This window comes from Sceloporus undulatus, chromosome 4 (assembly GCF_019175285.1).
Source record: "Sceloporus undulatus isolate JIND9_A2432 ecotype Alabama chromosome 4, SceUnd_v1.1, whole genome shotgun sequence".
NCBI classification, from domain to species: Eukaryota; Metazoa; Chordata; class Lepidosauria; order Squamata; family Phrynosomatidae; genus Sceloporus; species Sceloporus undulatus.
The window spans coordinates 182,077,528-182,090,749 of record NC_056525.1 but is presented as its reverse complement, the minus strand read 5'-3'; the positions used below and the strand labels follow the sequence as shown (position 1 = coordinate 182,090,749).

The window sequence follows — 13,222 nt, the reverse complement described above, 5'->3', positions numbered from 1 at the left end:
CCAGAGCTCTCTGACAGAGCAAGCTAAAGGTTTCACAAAACTACAGTTCTCAGATTTCCTTAGGATTGAGCCAGGGCAGTTAAAGTGGTCTCAAACTGGATTATTTCTGCAGTGTGTTTTGCACCCTAGTTGTGTGGTATGAGTGAAATGGGATCAAAAAATACAACAATTGTATTATTAACATTAGTCATGAGCCTTCAAAGGGTTTTAAAATGATTTAGCACAAATATTCCAGCCTCTGTAAACTAATACACATCTTGCAAGGCCATTAGCTGCCTCTGAAGTGTTTTGTTTTCAGGAGTTTGTTCTTCTCAACAAAGCAGACTCTTCTTTTGAAGAAGAAAATGGGCTATACACACTCAGCCATATTGAAAACCAGATATATTTTGTAATGTGCTCAGAAACCAATTTTTCAGTTTGGGATTTGGAAAAGTACCCCCAATTCAGCTGACTCTTTTTCAAATCTTTCCTTGAAATCCCTTTGCTAAGCAATTGCTTTGAGATCACACTGACACACCTGTGAAGTGTCCTGCAAGTGGGGTTTATTTTTTTTTTAGTTTTACAAAACCTACTTAAAGTGCCAATAAAGGTTTGCAATAATGCACACAGCAGGAACCCTACTTTATTATTATTATCATTATTATTATTCCACAAAGTTACAGACTCTAATCCTTAAATGGAAGGACACTTTTCTGCATTTGCTGCTGAGACTTCCTTCTTGGAAGTCTCAGCAGAAACTAAAATCATTTTATTTTAGTTTCTTTTCCTACCAGCTGGCTCCTCAGCCATTCCTCCAGGACAACAACAACAATAAAAATAATAATAAAGTGTGTGTGTGTGTGTGTGTCCTTTCAACTGCTGAAGGTATGATGCCGCTTTGCATTATGGTAGTTGTAGTACTCTTGTTCCTGACTCCACAGAGCCTACAAACTACAGATCCCAGAGACCCTTGCAAACATCATGGAGGAGTAGGGTTGCAAACGCTGCTGTGCAAAAGTGCCTCAAGAAGTATGATCAGAACCTTGAGAGCTAGATCTGTTGCCCAGAGAGTAGAGTGCGAGGCAGTAATGTTTGCTATTTTTTGCACTGGAATGGAGAAGGTTTTAGTGTAAAGTCAGGAGAGGGGAGTGGAAGCATCATGTTTCCCTTGGCTGTGTTGCCTTCCCTCCTGCGACGAGTCCCTTGCAAGGACCAGGCACTGGGCTGGTCGGTGCAGGGGTTTCACCAGCTCCAGGGGAAAGCCTTTCTCAGGGCTTGGGTCTCCTCCAGGCTTGGGCCAAGCTTGAGCCACATCTTGCAACCTGGGATCTCTTTGGAAAGAGAGAAACGGGGGGTCTGGACGCCTTCTGGGGGGCTGAGAGCTGGAAAATCAGACCCCAGCAGCACCCAGGTGGCTGTGCAAAGGAAGCAGAAAGGAGGAGCAACTCTCTCAGCTGCCCAGAAAGGTAAGGAATGTCAATGGGAAGGGCAGCCACCCAGAGTGTCTAGTCTGCACTGTACAGAGAATGCAGTTTGACCCCACTTTTAAGTGCTCTGGCACCATACTATAAGAGCCTGGCATTTGTAGTTTTGCAAAGTCCCTAGCCTTCTAGTACTCATTAGAAGAGAAGGCGAGGGACCTTACATGTTTAGGGTCTGAATGTTGCATATTGTAGTACTCAGTAAAGTTTTTTTTAATGTGATGTTTTTAGAGCAAATTTTGAAAAGAATTTTTTTAATTTTTGGCCTTCCCCAGACTGACCCTTCACTGTTCCAGAGAAGACTCCACTCCATGAAATTGGTCACCCTGCTTTGTCAAAGAGCACATTACCCAAAACCAACTACATTACTTTGATATGTGATCCAAAAAAAAAAAAAAAAGCCCACATTTACTGCCATCCTTTGACATTGGTGCCAAAAATAAACTCTGGGCCTCATTCACATTACATAATAAACCGATTTTTGAGTTGGATCATTTTGGATTGATGGAGCGATTCGACACCGAATGGATGTTCAGAATAGATTCATGTTTCAATTTAACCCACATCACGTTCACATTAACAGTTAGATGGATTCAAACTGGATTCTAAAATGTGCAACATCACAGGGATAATCATGTCATAGGGAACCAAATCCAACAATGCATTTGCACTTGCATTGAATCAAATCATTTAAAAAGATGCAGTAAATGCCTCAGATTTGGAAGAACTGGTTTAACTGGGTTTAGCATTGCCCCCCCCCCAACAAACCACGTCGGAGAAATTTGACATCAATGTGAAATAGAGCCCTTTAAACTGGTTTGAAAACCGGTTTATTATATAGTGTCAATGAGGCCAGTGAGTTAAATAACTATCAGTTTGCTGCTTTTTCATTCCGCCACATGGAAGAATCATTCTTGGCTATAGATAATGCTAGATTTAGTGGCCTTATAGATGTTTTGCTGCCTCTGAAAAACAACAATGTTGTTGTGAGAACTGGATAATCGCACAGATAGAAGTTTATGAGGGTTAAACAGCATTCAGATTTAACACACAAAGAACGGAAGTGTGCTACGTGTCGCATAGGATCCCAAGACAGCATTACTATTTATACTAAGATGGAAATGGCAAGCACTTTGATTTTACAGGTTCAGTATACTTAGCTGAAAAAGAAACATATCTAAATGTCACAGTACTTGCTACATCATTTAAATATATTATGCTCATCATATTTTTACGCATATGAGCTTTTTATAGTGCTGTGTGTAAAAAATTACATTTTTGTTTGTTTCTTATTCAGCCATAATAAGAAATTTTACTGGGAATTTAATAAACATAAACACTGTTGGGTTTAATGGACAGATACTATATTTTTCAGTATAAAATTGGTTGTTACATAGTAACATGCAAACATAAATATTTATGAGGGAACTTCTCAGGAATTCTTGGTAAGGTTTCATTTAGTGTGTCTTTGGCGGGTTACAGACCGCCAAAAAATACATATAGAATACGTATTAGGGTTAGGAAGGGGCGGTGCTTCCGCACCCCCCTAACCCTAGTACGTATTCCATACGTACAACATGGCGGCGCCCCTTCCACATGGGGGCCGCCATGTTTACGTATCGGACGCATAGCGTCCAGACATGTCACAGCGCCTATGACGTTTTTTGCTCCGTGCGGGAGCCGCGCGGTGTGGCTGCTACGGCTCCCTTGCGGAGCAAGCGGCGGTGGCGGCAGACCGCCGCAAAGCAGCGGTCTGTAACCCGCCCTTGCTTTCTGTGAAGAGTTGAAGGTAGAAAAGCAAACAACTCTGGAGGCAGACTGGATTAGATATTGCAGTTTAGTCCAAAAGGATCCGGTGAAATAGCAGGCAAGTATCTTTAATAATATGAAAACAAACATTTAGATCAGGGGTAGGCAACCTTTTTGAGCCGGGGGCCGGGTTGCTGTCCCTCAGACAACTGGGGGGCCGAAGCCAAAAAAATAAATAATTAAATAATTTTTTTACAAAATTAAATATATAAATAAACCAGGACAAATGTAGGACAAAATTTTCAAATGGAAGACACTTTTTTAAAAAAATTGGAGGACACGTGAAAAAAATTGCTGATTTTTTAAAAAATGTTAATATAAATGCATGTTTCTGAGGCTTCTATAGACAATTGCCCCCCAAAGGCCCCAACGGCAATTGGTGGCAGGACCAGGCCGGGGGCCGGTCCCAAGGCCTTGTCGGGCCACATCCGGCCCGCGGGCCGCAGGTTGCCTACCCCTGATTTAGATAATAGAAACCTTAAGTAAAGTTTAATTATTAATTTACTCAAAACAAACACACATATTGGATTGCGGTTGTGAAATTTTAATTTATTTAAAAATACACCAGCACAATGTAGTGGTTTGAGTGTTAGACTGTGACTCTGGAAGTCAGGGTTCAAATCACTGCTTAGCCATGCATTGGGTGACCTTAGGCAAGTGACTGGAGATCTATTTCCAGCTGCAGCTTCTAGGTACCATATTTCAGGATGTGGTTGTGGGGAGTTTAAAGCAATATTTTTACTCTTTGTGGCTCCAATAGAGATTATTGGAAATTTAGGGTTTTATGTGAGGGTAGAAGTAATTTTTGCCTGGGGGAAAAGGGAAAATGTGTGGTTTAAGGTGTGGGCTTGTGGACCACATGCATCGTGCCAGTACACCTCCATTCCTAAGCATGTAACTTGTCCAACAACAGCTAAAGAACCTCTTCCCTGATTGAAGATTTCAGCCTTGTTCTGGTGTGAAACTTAACTTACTAGAGACAGTGACTGTTGCTGATGATGACTGGTTCATTCCTCGTTGGATGGTAACAGCAGAAAGTGGGATAAGCCTTGCTACTTCACCACCAGTTTGCTCCTCACGGCTTGAAACCATGTATTTATTTATTTATTATTTATATCCCATCTTTCTCCTGTTATAGAGACTCTAGGAGGCTAATAAAATTTAAAACAGTACAAATTAAAGACAATGCAAAGCATTCAAATATAGATTCAAAGTTTAAAAAACATTTAAACAACTTGATAAAGTTAAAAACATTACACATTAAAACACATAACATTTAAATATATTAACATCTCTATACAAAACTCATCTTATACAACACTTAAAGTCCAAGCCTTGTCAGTCTGAGAAAGCCTGGTGGCTTAAGAATGTCTTTATCTACTGTCGAAATCTACCCCAGCAGAGATGGGGTCATCCGGGCCACACGGGAGGAAGTTGCAGAGCCTTGGAGCAGTCAGCAAGAAGGCCTCTCTGGTTTCCATCAAAGGAGCCCGAGAAGATAGTGGGACAGAGAGGAGGATCTCTTAGGATGATCTCAGTGCTCTAGTGGGCTAATAAAGGGAGATACACTCCTTCAGATATCTTGGACCAAACCGTATCTAGAATCTAGAAGCAAACTGCCTTGCATTTGCCCTTCTTAAAAACCATACTACAATGAAAATGTCAAAAACAAAATGTGCATCCCTCTACAGCAGTGGTTCCCAACCTGTGGGTCGGGATCCCTTTGGGAATTGAATGACCATTTCATGGGGATCGCCTAAGACCATTGGAAAACACCTATTTAATTACAGTTATGAAGTAGCAACGAAAATAATTTCAAGGGTTTGGGTCACCACAACATGAGGAACTATTAAAGGGTCACAGCATTAGGAAGGTTGGGAACCACTGCTCTACAGCATATACAGTGTGCCCTTACTTTATACAGGGGATCCGTTTTGGACTCCCCCACGTAAAGCAAATATCACCTATGCTCAAGCCCCATTTAAATGAATGGGGCTCGTGCATGTGGCAGTGCGGCGGTGCACGTGCACCATGGGCGCTTGCCCCATTCATCCCTATGGGACGCACTGCCCCTTCTCCCCATCCGGCTTTCAGCATATGCTGAAAGCTGCATAAAGCATACCCGCATATGACGCAGGTGCACTGTGGCCCTCTCCAGACGGGCCCTTTGTGGTGCGTCCATGACATGCTAGGGTTGCCTTGGGGCAGCGCGTGCACAAGCCCCGCAACCCTAGCATGTTGTGCACGCGTCGCTGTTACGCAGCACTTTACACACAGCGTGTGTAACTGTTATGTTGCAGCTGTGCAGCTTCCATACGACACAGCATAAAGGAGCCACTTTTTTGAGCTCCTTATCTGCTGTGTTGCTGTGTCATGCAATTTGCATGCTGCGACGCAGCTGCGCAGCAGAGAGAGGCGCGAAGAGGCGTCTCTTCTGGGCGGTCTGTACCCCGCCTGTATTCTTGGAGCTGTTTGACTGTGGCCAGATAATAGGTAGCTGACTGACAATATTTAATCAGTCAGTCAAATATTTTATTGGGAAGGTGCTGTTGCATTTATTCTGTTTGTGGGCTTCCCACAGGCAACTGGTTGGCTCCTACACGAACAGAATGCTGTCTGCTAGTCCTAAATCAAACACACAAAGGTCTGAATGTGCAATTATAGCTGTGTTCTTGCCTTGGATAAGTACAGTTATCCCATTATTGTTTCTGGTCAAAATAATTTTGTATGACACACACTTGGCCAAACAAACAGGAGTAAAGAAACCTGTGTGTAGCACAAATAATATATTATTATTTCTTCCATACCATCTTCAGCCATTGCTCTTAAAAACAGAGGGAAGGATAAAGATGGAAACCATCAGAAGATCAGTGGCAGAAGAATCAATTGATCCAGTGACTTTGAACAGGAGCCTGAATCCAGAATAACTGCCATAGCCACTCTGATCATTGTAGCAATGATCAGATTGCTAGAGCACACTGCTATTACACAAGATCTGCTTGTGGGTCTCAAGGAAAGAATAATAGAAGAATTAATTTTAGTTATGCATTTTATTAAAATATGCATATATCTTTTCTTTCCTAAAACACATTTGCTCTTGTTTCTGTTATTGTTATTGTTATTATCAACGACAGCAGCAGTATCTAGCAACTAAGCCTTTAAAAGATACCTTGGGCAAGTCACATACTGTCAGCCTCAAGGGAAGGCAATGGCAAACCTCTGAATAAATCATGCCAAGAAAATGCCATAATAAGTTTGACGTAGGGTCACCATAAGTCTGAAACAACCTGAAGGCACACAACAACAGCAGCAGCAACAACAAATATATGTAGCTAAAATCATTAGTTCTTTAATTTCCTCTGCATTGCCTTTCCACTTTCCTCTGGAAGGCAAAAACCATTATCTGGCAACATACCTGATTTATTGCAGGTCTTTAACTGGATACATGTAGCATTTTTCCTTTACTGGTACATTTTCAAGTAGTATTTAAAATGTTTTGCTTTTTAAAAATATTTTAATTGCATACATGCTATGTTACTGTAAGCTGCCTTAAACCCCAAATGGGATAGAAATTGAATGAATGAATGATTTCTTTTTTTAAAAAAACCCATAGTTTTAAAAGACAAATCTTGCAAATCTGGTGAAAAGAAAACAGAGATAACTTGACAGCAAAGCCACTAATATTCCTCTCATGAGAAAAAATAGGGAGCATCAGACTTGATGGGTTGCTACTACATATATTAGAACTAACATGAAATCACGTTGATGGCTTGTATTATTTTAGAGACAAATGCTGTTATGTTCTTATCTTCATCTGTGTAGCGAAGCCACTAGCTTGGAGTTATTGTGGTGGCACTCATGAGGCAGTGCTGTGTGTCTTGTTACCTGATAATGTGTAATTCCTTTTTTTGTTTGTTTTGTTTTCTCTTTTAGTGAAAGAAGCTGGAAGAGATTTCACCTACTTGATAGTGGTGGTAGTCGGGATTGGAGTCACAGGTTGTTGAAACAGAAGGAGAAAAAAGTCTTTCTAACTTACAAATGCTTTAATTTGGGCCAGTTGAGTAGACAGATTCTTTGTTCATTTACATTTTATTTCCCCTCTGTTTCAGGTGGTTTATTCTATGTTATTTTTAAAGAATTGTTCTCTTCTTCCAGTCCCAGTAAGATTTATGGAGATGCCTTGGAGAAATGCAGAGCTCACCCTGAGGTTTGTTTACCTGTTTATGTGCAAGAGTTTCTCACTATGGACTGCCCTTTAATGTTGAAAGAACCCCTTGCCTTCTAGACTCATATCCACTGCTGCTTTGATTGGTTTGTTCTAATCTGAAAAAATAACATTTAACTTGAAAAATAGAATGATAAGCAACATCTGAAAGGAGTTTTTAATATGAGATTGGCTGGCCAATATTGTGTTCTTTGTGTTGCCAAAGGATGATCTGGCAAATTTTTTGAAGCAAATCGTTAAATATTATCTTTCCTGGAATCTGTTACAGGAGTTGGGGAAAGTGGTTGCTGTACAGAATAGCAGGATATATTTATGCCACCTAAAACAGGAACTTTGTTCCCTAAGGCCCCAAACACATGGGCCAAATAAAATGGCCTCTGGCGTGGAGTTCAAACAACACACCCCCAAAGCTGCTGGAAACTGCTCCAATGCAGAAGGAGTGGAAATAATCTGGCTTCTGACAGTGGCTAGTTTATGACAGCAGTGGCAGTCACCGCAGTCCTGGTGCAATTGCAGCTATCTGCTTTGCCCCTAAGAGTTTATGCCCTTCACTAGGTAAAGCTATTCATTTGGCCTAATGATTATCTTCCTTTTTTTTAAAAAAGAAGGAAGAATTTTCCTTGTTAATATAAAGACCATTGGACTTCTCCTTATTTCCACTGATAAAGGAGCCGGTGTGTTTCAATCATGATGGGAACAATGCTAGATTTTATATTTTTTCTGAAAATGGTGGATCAAACTTATCTGCCTTTTTTCCCTCCCAAAATTCCTGGGATTATTCTAGATGGAACCTAAAACCATCACATGATTTACTAAAGTCTCATTTCAATACCTACAGACTTATTTCTCCTCTTCCATCTCAGGAAATCATGAAAACTCATGACTTCAACATCAAGGCCCTTTTGATGAAATGATCTGGAAATCTCAAAAGCTTTTGCACATTCATGGTTGGAATTACACTAACAGGGATTATAGAATTACACTAATAGCGTATTATGTTAATAGGGATTTTAGAATTTTCTTTATGCTTTCTGTTTTCAGGGATATCCACAGACACTTGACAGTATCCTTGAGGAAAGAATAAGAGGCAAGGCAAGGAAAAAGTAACATCATACTGAACAGGGAAGATCAGTTTACTCAAATTATCTAGGTTCAGTGATTTTTCAGGCATTCTACATTCTTCCCACATCATGTCCTAGACTCCAAGGAATCCCTTGCCACAGACACTCTTATGTTGCAGATGCTTTTGGGACATGTTAGGCAGGGTATTTATTTTTAACAGGGCAATGGTTAGTCCAGATGTAATGTGATATTGCCCTGCATGGATTGGGAATACACACAAGAACATGTATAGGATAGTCCATTTGTACTTACTTCAGAAATGATTATTGTGGGCAAGCTGTCAGGGAAGTGTCTATAGTTTACTGATCACACTGAGGAAGCTACTCACCTAGAGCTCAATGGAAGATGGACCAATAAGCATTCTATCTTTACTGATTAGGTAATAGGTGTTTTTGGTGAACCCATAAAAGGCTATGGTGAAGCAACTCGACGTGGGAGAAGACAACTGGTCAGGTATCTACTAATGCATCTCTCATAGAGACACCAGTTCTCCTCTCTAAACTTGTCATTTATCTCATTCATCTTACTTAACACACACACACACACACACACACACACACACACACACACATATATATATATATATATATATCTGATTTACCATCCCTTAAAGTTGAGGGGGGTTTAAAAGGAAATAATCTTGATGCCCAGGTTAGTAATCTGATTTGACACATGAAGCCCAACTCTGTTCTTTGCAAATTGGCATACTTGCCAAGATTACCAGCATGCATTTGCAGTGGATTTTAAGAAGACTAAAGGATGTTCTGCCTCATCTCATCCTTAGATATAGTTGCATGTGCCTCTTCTACACAAATATGACACAACTATGCCACATAGAAATGCTGAGAACATTTGCTGCAAATGTTACACTCCTGGAACATTTGACAGGAGGTAGAGAGGGTAGTTACTGTAAGCAACAGCTCCATATTTGCTGCATTACATCTGTACATAGAAACAAACCAGAAGAGTGTGTGGTCATCTGACTTAGTACAGTGGGTCCTTGGTATCCACTGGGTTTGGATCCAGGGCCCCCTGTTGATACCAAAATCCATGGATGTTCAAGTCCCCTTAAATACAATGCATAGTGAAATGGTGTTTATTATATAAAATGGCAAAACGAAGGTTTGCTTTTTGCTCTTTTGGGCTTCACATGGTTTGGAAGGTCCAAAAACATGGTGGGAAAAAACCCTAGAGAGTGTTTAGAGGCAAAGGTTTTGATATATTTTTGGTGGGAGGAGGTGCAGTCCGGTGGCCTCCAAGGGCTCATCAGTTCTTCACCTTGATTTAGGCAGTGTGTCATATTATAGGCTGCAAAGATATTTGGTTCAAGATTGTACACAGTTGCAGATAGTTGGTTCAAGACTGTACATGTAAAGTTTGCATCTTGGGATAATAATGTGTTGTTGTTTTCTTTCACTTTATCATACAGAAATTATAAAACTTCTTCTGATTTTGTCTTTCCTTAGCCATATTGAGTATGTAAAAGATGGACTGAAATACATGCGCTTAAAGTTCTACATTGAGGGCTCAGAAAAGGGAAAACAAGGGACTGTTCATCTAGAAGTGAAAGAGGTACAACAGCTTCTGTGACGTACGTGCACAACAATTAATATTTAATTTTTAAATTGTTGCATGCCAGAAAATTGATTCCATCATTCTACTTCTTTTAACAGAATCCTGAAAGTGGAAAATATGAATATCGTTATATCTTTGTGGATATTGATGTCTATCCGAGAAGAACCATTATAATTGAAGACAATAGATAGTGAAACAACTGAAAGAACATTTCATTGTTGTGATTCGTCTTCATGGTACTGCATTTCATTGAAAAAGGATAAATGGAACAAATGTTGACTGGAAGGTTGTATTATATCCTGATGAAATATTCATGTAATGCCAGTGGAACCGGTGATCGTATGTATAATTCTTCAGAATAAATACAGGGAGTAGGGAATCATGATTTTAATAGAAAATGTAAACAGTGCTGACGCATATAATATGAATTGGCAGCAGCCTGTGACAACAGCAAGATATGATTCATCTAAGATTGTTAACAGTGAATCATAGTTTTATACTCTCATGCACATACTCAGCTTTCTAGAATTTCAAAATCAATTTTTCTGTTTGAATTTAGACTTCATACTGGTGCTGCAGTAAAGAAACATATGAAACATACAAACTACTCTTGTCCTTTTGTGCACAGAATTTATGTTCAATTTAAGCTGTACAGCATCTGTTTATATTGCTTGTTGTAAGAAAAATAAAGCCACAATACCATTGAGGTGGCAAACTGCTTTATAGGGTCTAGTATGGCAGTAAGTGCTTTCTCATTTTGAGTTGAGTTGAGTTAGGTAGTTGAAATACTCCCCCAAAGTACATTATCTCATTTGTAAAAATGTTTGCCTTTTTCTATTCTGTCATTGTTTATGTTGTCTGCTGCTGTTTCCTGTCATTTTTTCCTGCACAGCTTTCTGTTACTCAGAAATGATACCATGGAATCAGGTATAATTTCTTTTCCTCCAGATGTTGCCAAACCACAGTTCCCATTACATTTCTGAACATTGGCTATACTGGGTAGAAGTCTTGGAGCTGAAATCCAACAATATCTCTAAAGGTTCACCACTCCCGATGTAATTGTATGTTAATATCAAAACATTACCTTCCCAAATGTATTTCTCTGGGCATAAGCAGGTAAACAGGATAGCACAGGCCATGCCACTGCTACCCTGTCCCTGGTTCTGACAAGGGTCCATGGGCCAGCACAACAAAGGGCAGATGTTTAGATGGCTGCCTGCCACTGTACCATGGAGCTGCTGCTGCCACTCACCCCTTACCTGCCTCTATCTTCGCATTTTCTCAGAAGGACAAAATTTGGATACACCCACATGGCCAGGTGCCATGTTGTGGCCTCTGATATTGGATGGTGGCACCATCCAACTTCAGAGGCCACAACAGGGATATTCTGAGAAAGTGTGACAGAGGCAGGTAACAGTGCATTGTGCTGTATGGTGTGCCAGCTGTCACTCTGGAGTTTCAGGGAAATTTTGCTGCAAACAAGGGGTCTTTGCAGCAGCAGGCTAAGGCCCTTTTGGGCCAGGATCAGTCCAGTACTGCTGGATAGTGTCCAGACTGCCCAATGCCAGACTGGGACTTAACAGCTTGCATCTTCTGTGCAGGTTGATGCAAGGCCAGTGAGGCATGGGCATTTTGACCCCTGCATACAAGCCCTTTGTTCATTATCACTGAAGACAAATAAAACCAGTTAAGGGTGAGGCCATGTCTTTGGTTTGTCACTACTGGGTCAGGGATCCTACTGGGTCAGGGAGCACAAAGGTATCAGAATGCTATATAGCCAGTCAGCTTGGTTATATGCTACAATTAGCCCACCATAACAGTGGGTTAGCCATCCCTGGATTGGAGCATCCACAGATAGTCCCGACCTATTTTTGTGAATGGCTGTACATGGACACAGCCACACTAACACAGCCACACGCACATCAGCATCCATTGACGATAATGGGACTTGAGGTTCTTGGTATCGGGGAGGGTTGTATGACTGGAACCAAACCCCCACCAATACAGAGGGCTGATTGTATTGTTATTGAGAGTGAACAAACTTCATATCATGGGTATGGTGCCTTCACTGCAAACAGACTAAGATTCCCCAAACTGCTGCCTCCTTTGTCATAATTTTCAAAAATAGTCCTTTTAGTCTACTTCATCATAAGAGGAAAGGGGGACAGGGGAAGATTCTGCCATCTAACTCATCTATTTTAGCATGAGCTTTCATGGATATCAGTCTATTTTTTCCAGATTCCTTGATTTTCAGATGCCACAGGTATTTAAGCACTGATAACACGGTTGTGTATGATAGCATCTATCAGAATTCAGAAAGATGCAAATTGTGATCCTGGCCATAAATCTGAAAAGAGTTTTATAATAAGATACAGTTGTTCATTATTTAGTATTGATATATGAAAGTTATATTTCTCTTTACCAAAAGTCAGTGTCCTTGGAGTCAAAACTCAGATTTGTTTTGTTTTATGTGCAGTTGTGAGGACTCAAGTGCATATATGTGCTGTTCCTGATTGTACATTGATTTTTTTTTTGTCTGAGAACTGCTACATGTAAGTCAGAGATTGTCCAAGAAAGCTGAAGTGCTCTATGGAAGGAGATAAATGGGCACACATCCAACATTATAAATGGCAGTAGCAGAGTTAGATTCTTAATCCTCTTTTCCCCCTTTTTTGATATAGCCTGCAAAATTAAAAAAAAATCTAGATGGGGTTGTTTCTCTATGATGCTGAAAATATTAGTAAGGAGCATTCCAGACATCATCCCATCCCTGGTAAGCTTTTTCTGTCCTTGTTTGAAATCTGAGGAAAACTTCAAAATAGCCAGTATGTTGTGTGATTCCACTTTAAGGTAAAGGATAGCACCACCTAGTGATGTTCATGTCAAATTGCCTTGCTTCATATTTGGTTCATCTTGGTCCCATTTTATTTAATGTAAAATGTTATATGGTGTGAGAGCACTCCTTGAATCTTCATTGTCATGTCTAACTTACAGAAAGGGTCTGAGCAGAAGGAGAGATAAAACTGGGCTA

The 13,222-nt window shown here is 40.4% G+C and overlaps 1 protein-coding gene across 2 annotated transcripts; it reads left to right on the top strand.

The window, feature by feature from the left end:
* The first annotated feature begins 946 nt into the window (after positions 1–946).
* On the top strand, positions 947–10,916 carry TIMM21 (translocase of inner mitochondrial membrane 21). Of its 2 annotated transcripts, none has more exons than XM_042464999.1 (6): positions 947–1,445; positions 7,203–7,265; positions 7,379–7,476; positions 8,996–9,069; positions 10,083–10,188; positions 10,290–10,916. In XM_042464999.1, exons 1-6 carry the CDS (start codon positions 1,139–1,141, stop codon positions 10,380–10,382), a joined length of 741 nt encoding a protein of 246 aa, XP_042320933.1. In that variant the 5' UTR covers positions 947–1,138; the 3' UTR covers positions 10,383–10,916. The 2 variants fall into 2 exon arrangements, with proteins under 2 accessions (XP_042320933.1, XP_042320934.1); XM_042465000.1 differs by having other exon boundaries at positions 10,083–10,207.
* Positions 10,917–13,222: the final 2,306 nt, after the last annotated feature.

What these genes read in the sequence shown, in the direction of transcription:
- TIMM21 (XM_042464999.1), top strand. Translation starts at nt 1,139, where the DNA reads ATGTTTCCCTTGGCTGTGTTGCCTTCCCTCCTGCGACGAGTCCCTTGC. An exon ending in TCTCTCAGCTGCCCAGAAAG is followed by an intron (nt 1,446 to 7,202) that starts GTAAGGAATGTC and finishes TTTCTCTTTTAG; the next exon opens with TGAAAGAAGCTGGAAGAGAT. An exon ending in GGGAGAAGACAACTGGTCAG is followed by an intron (nt 9,070 to 10,082) that starts GTATCTACTAAT and finishes GTCTTTCCTTAG; the next exon opens with CCATATTGAGTATGTAAAAG.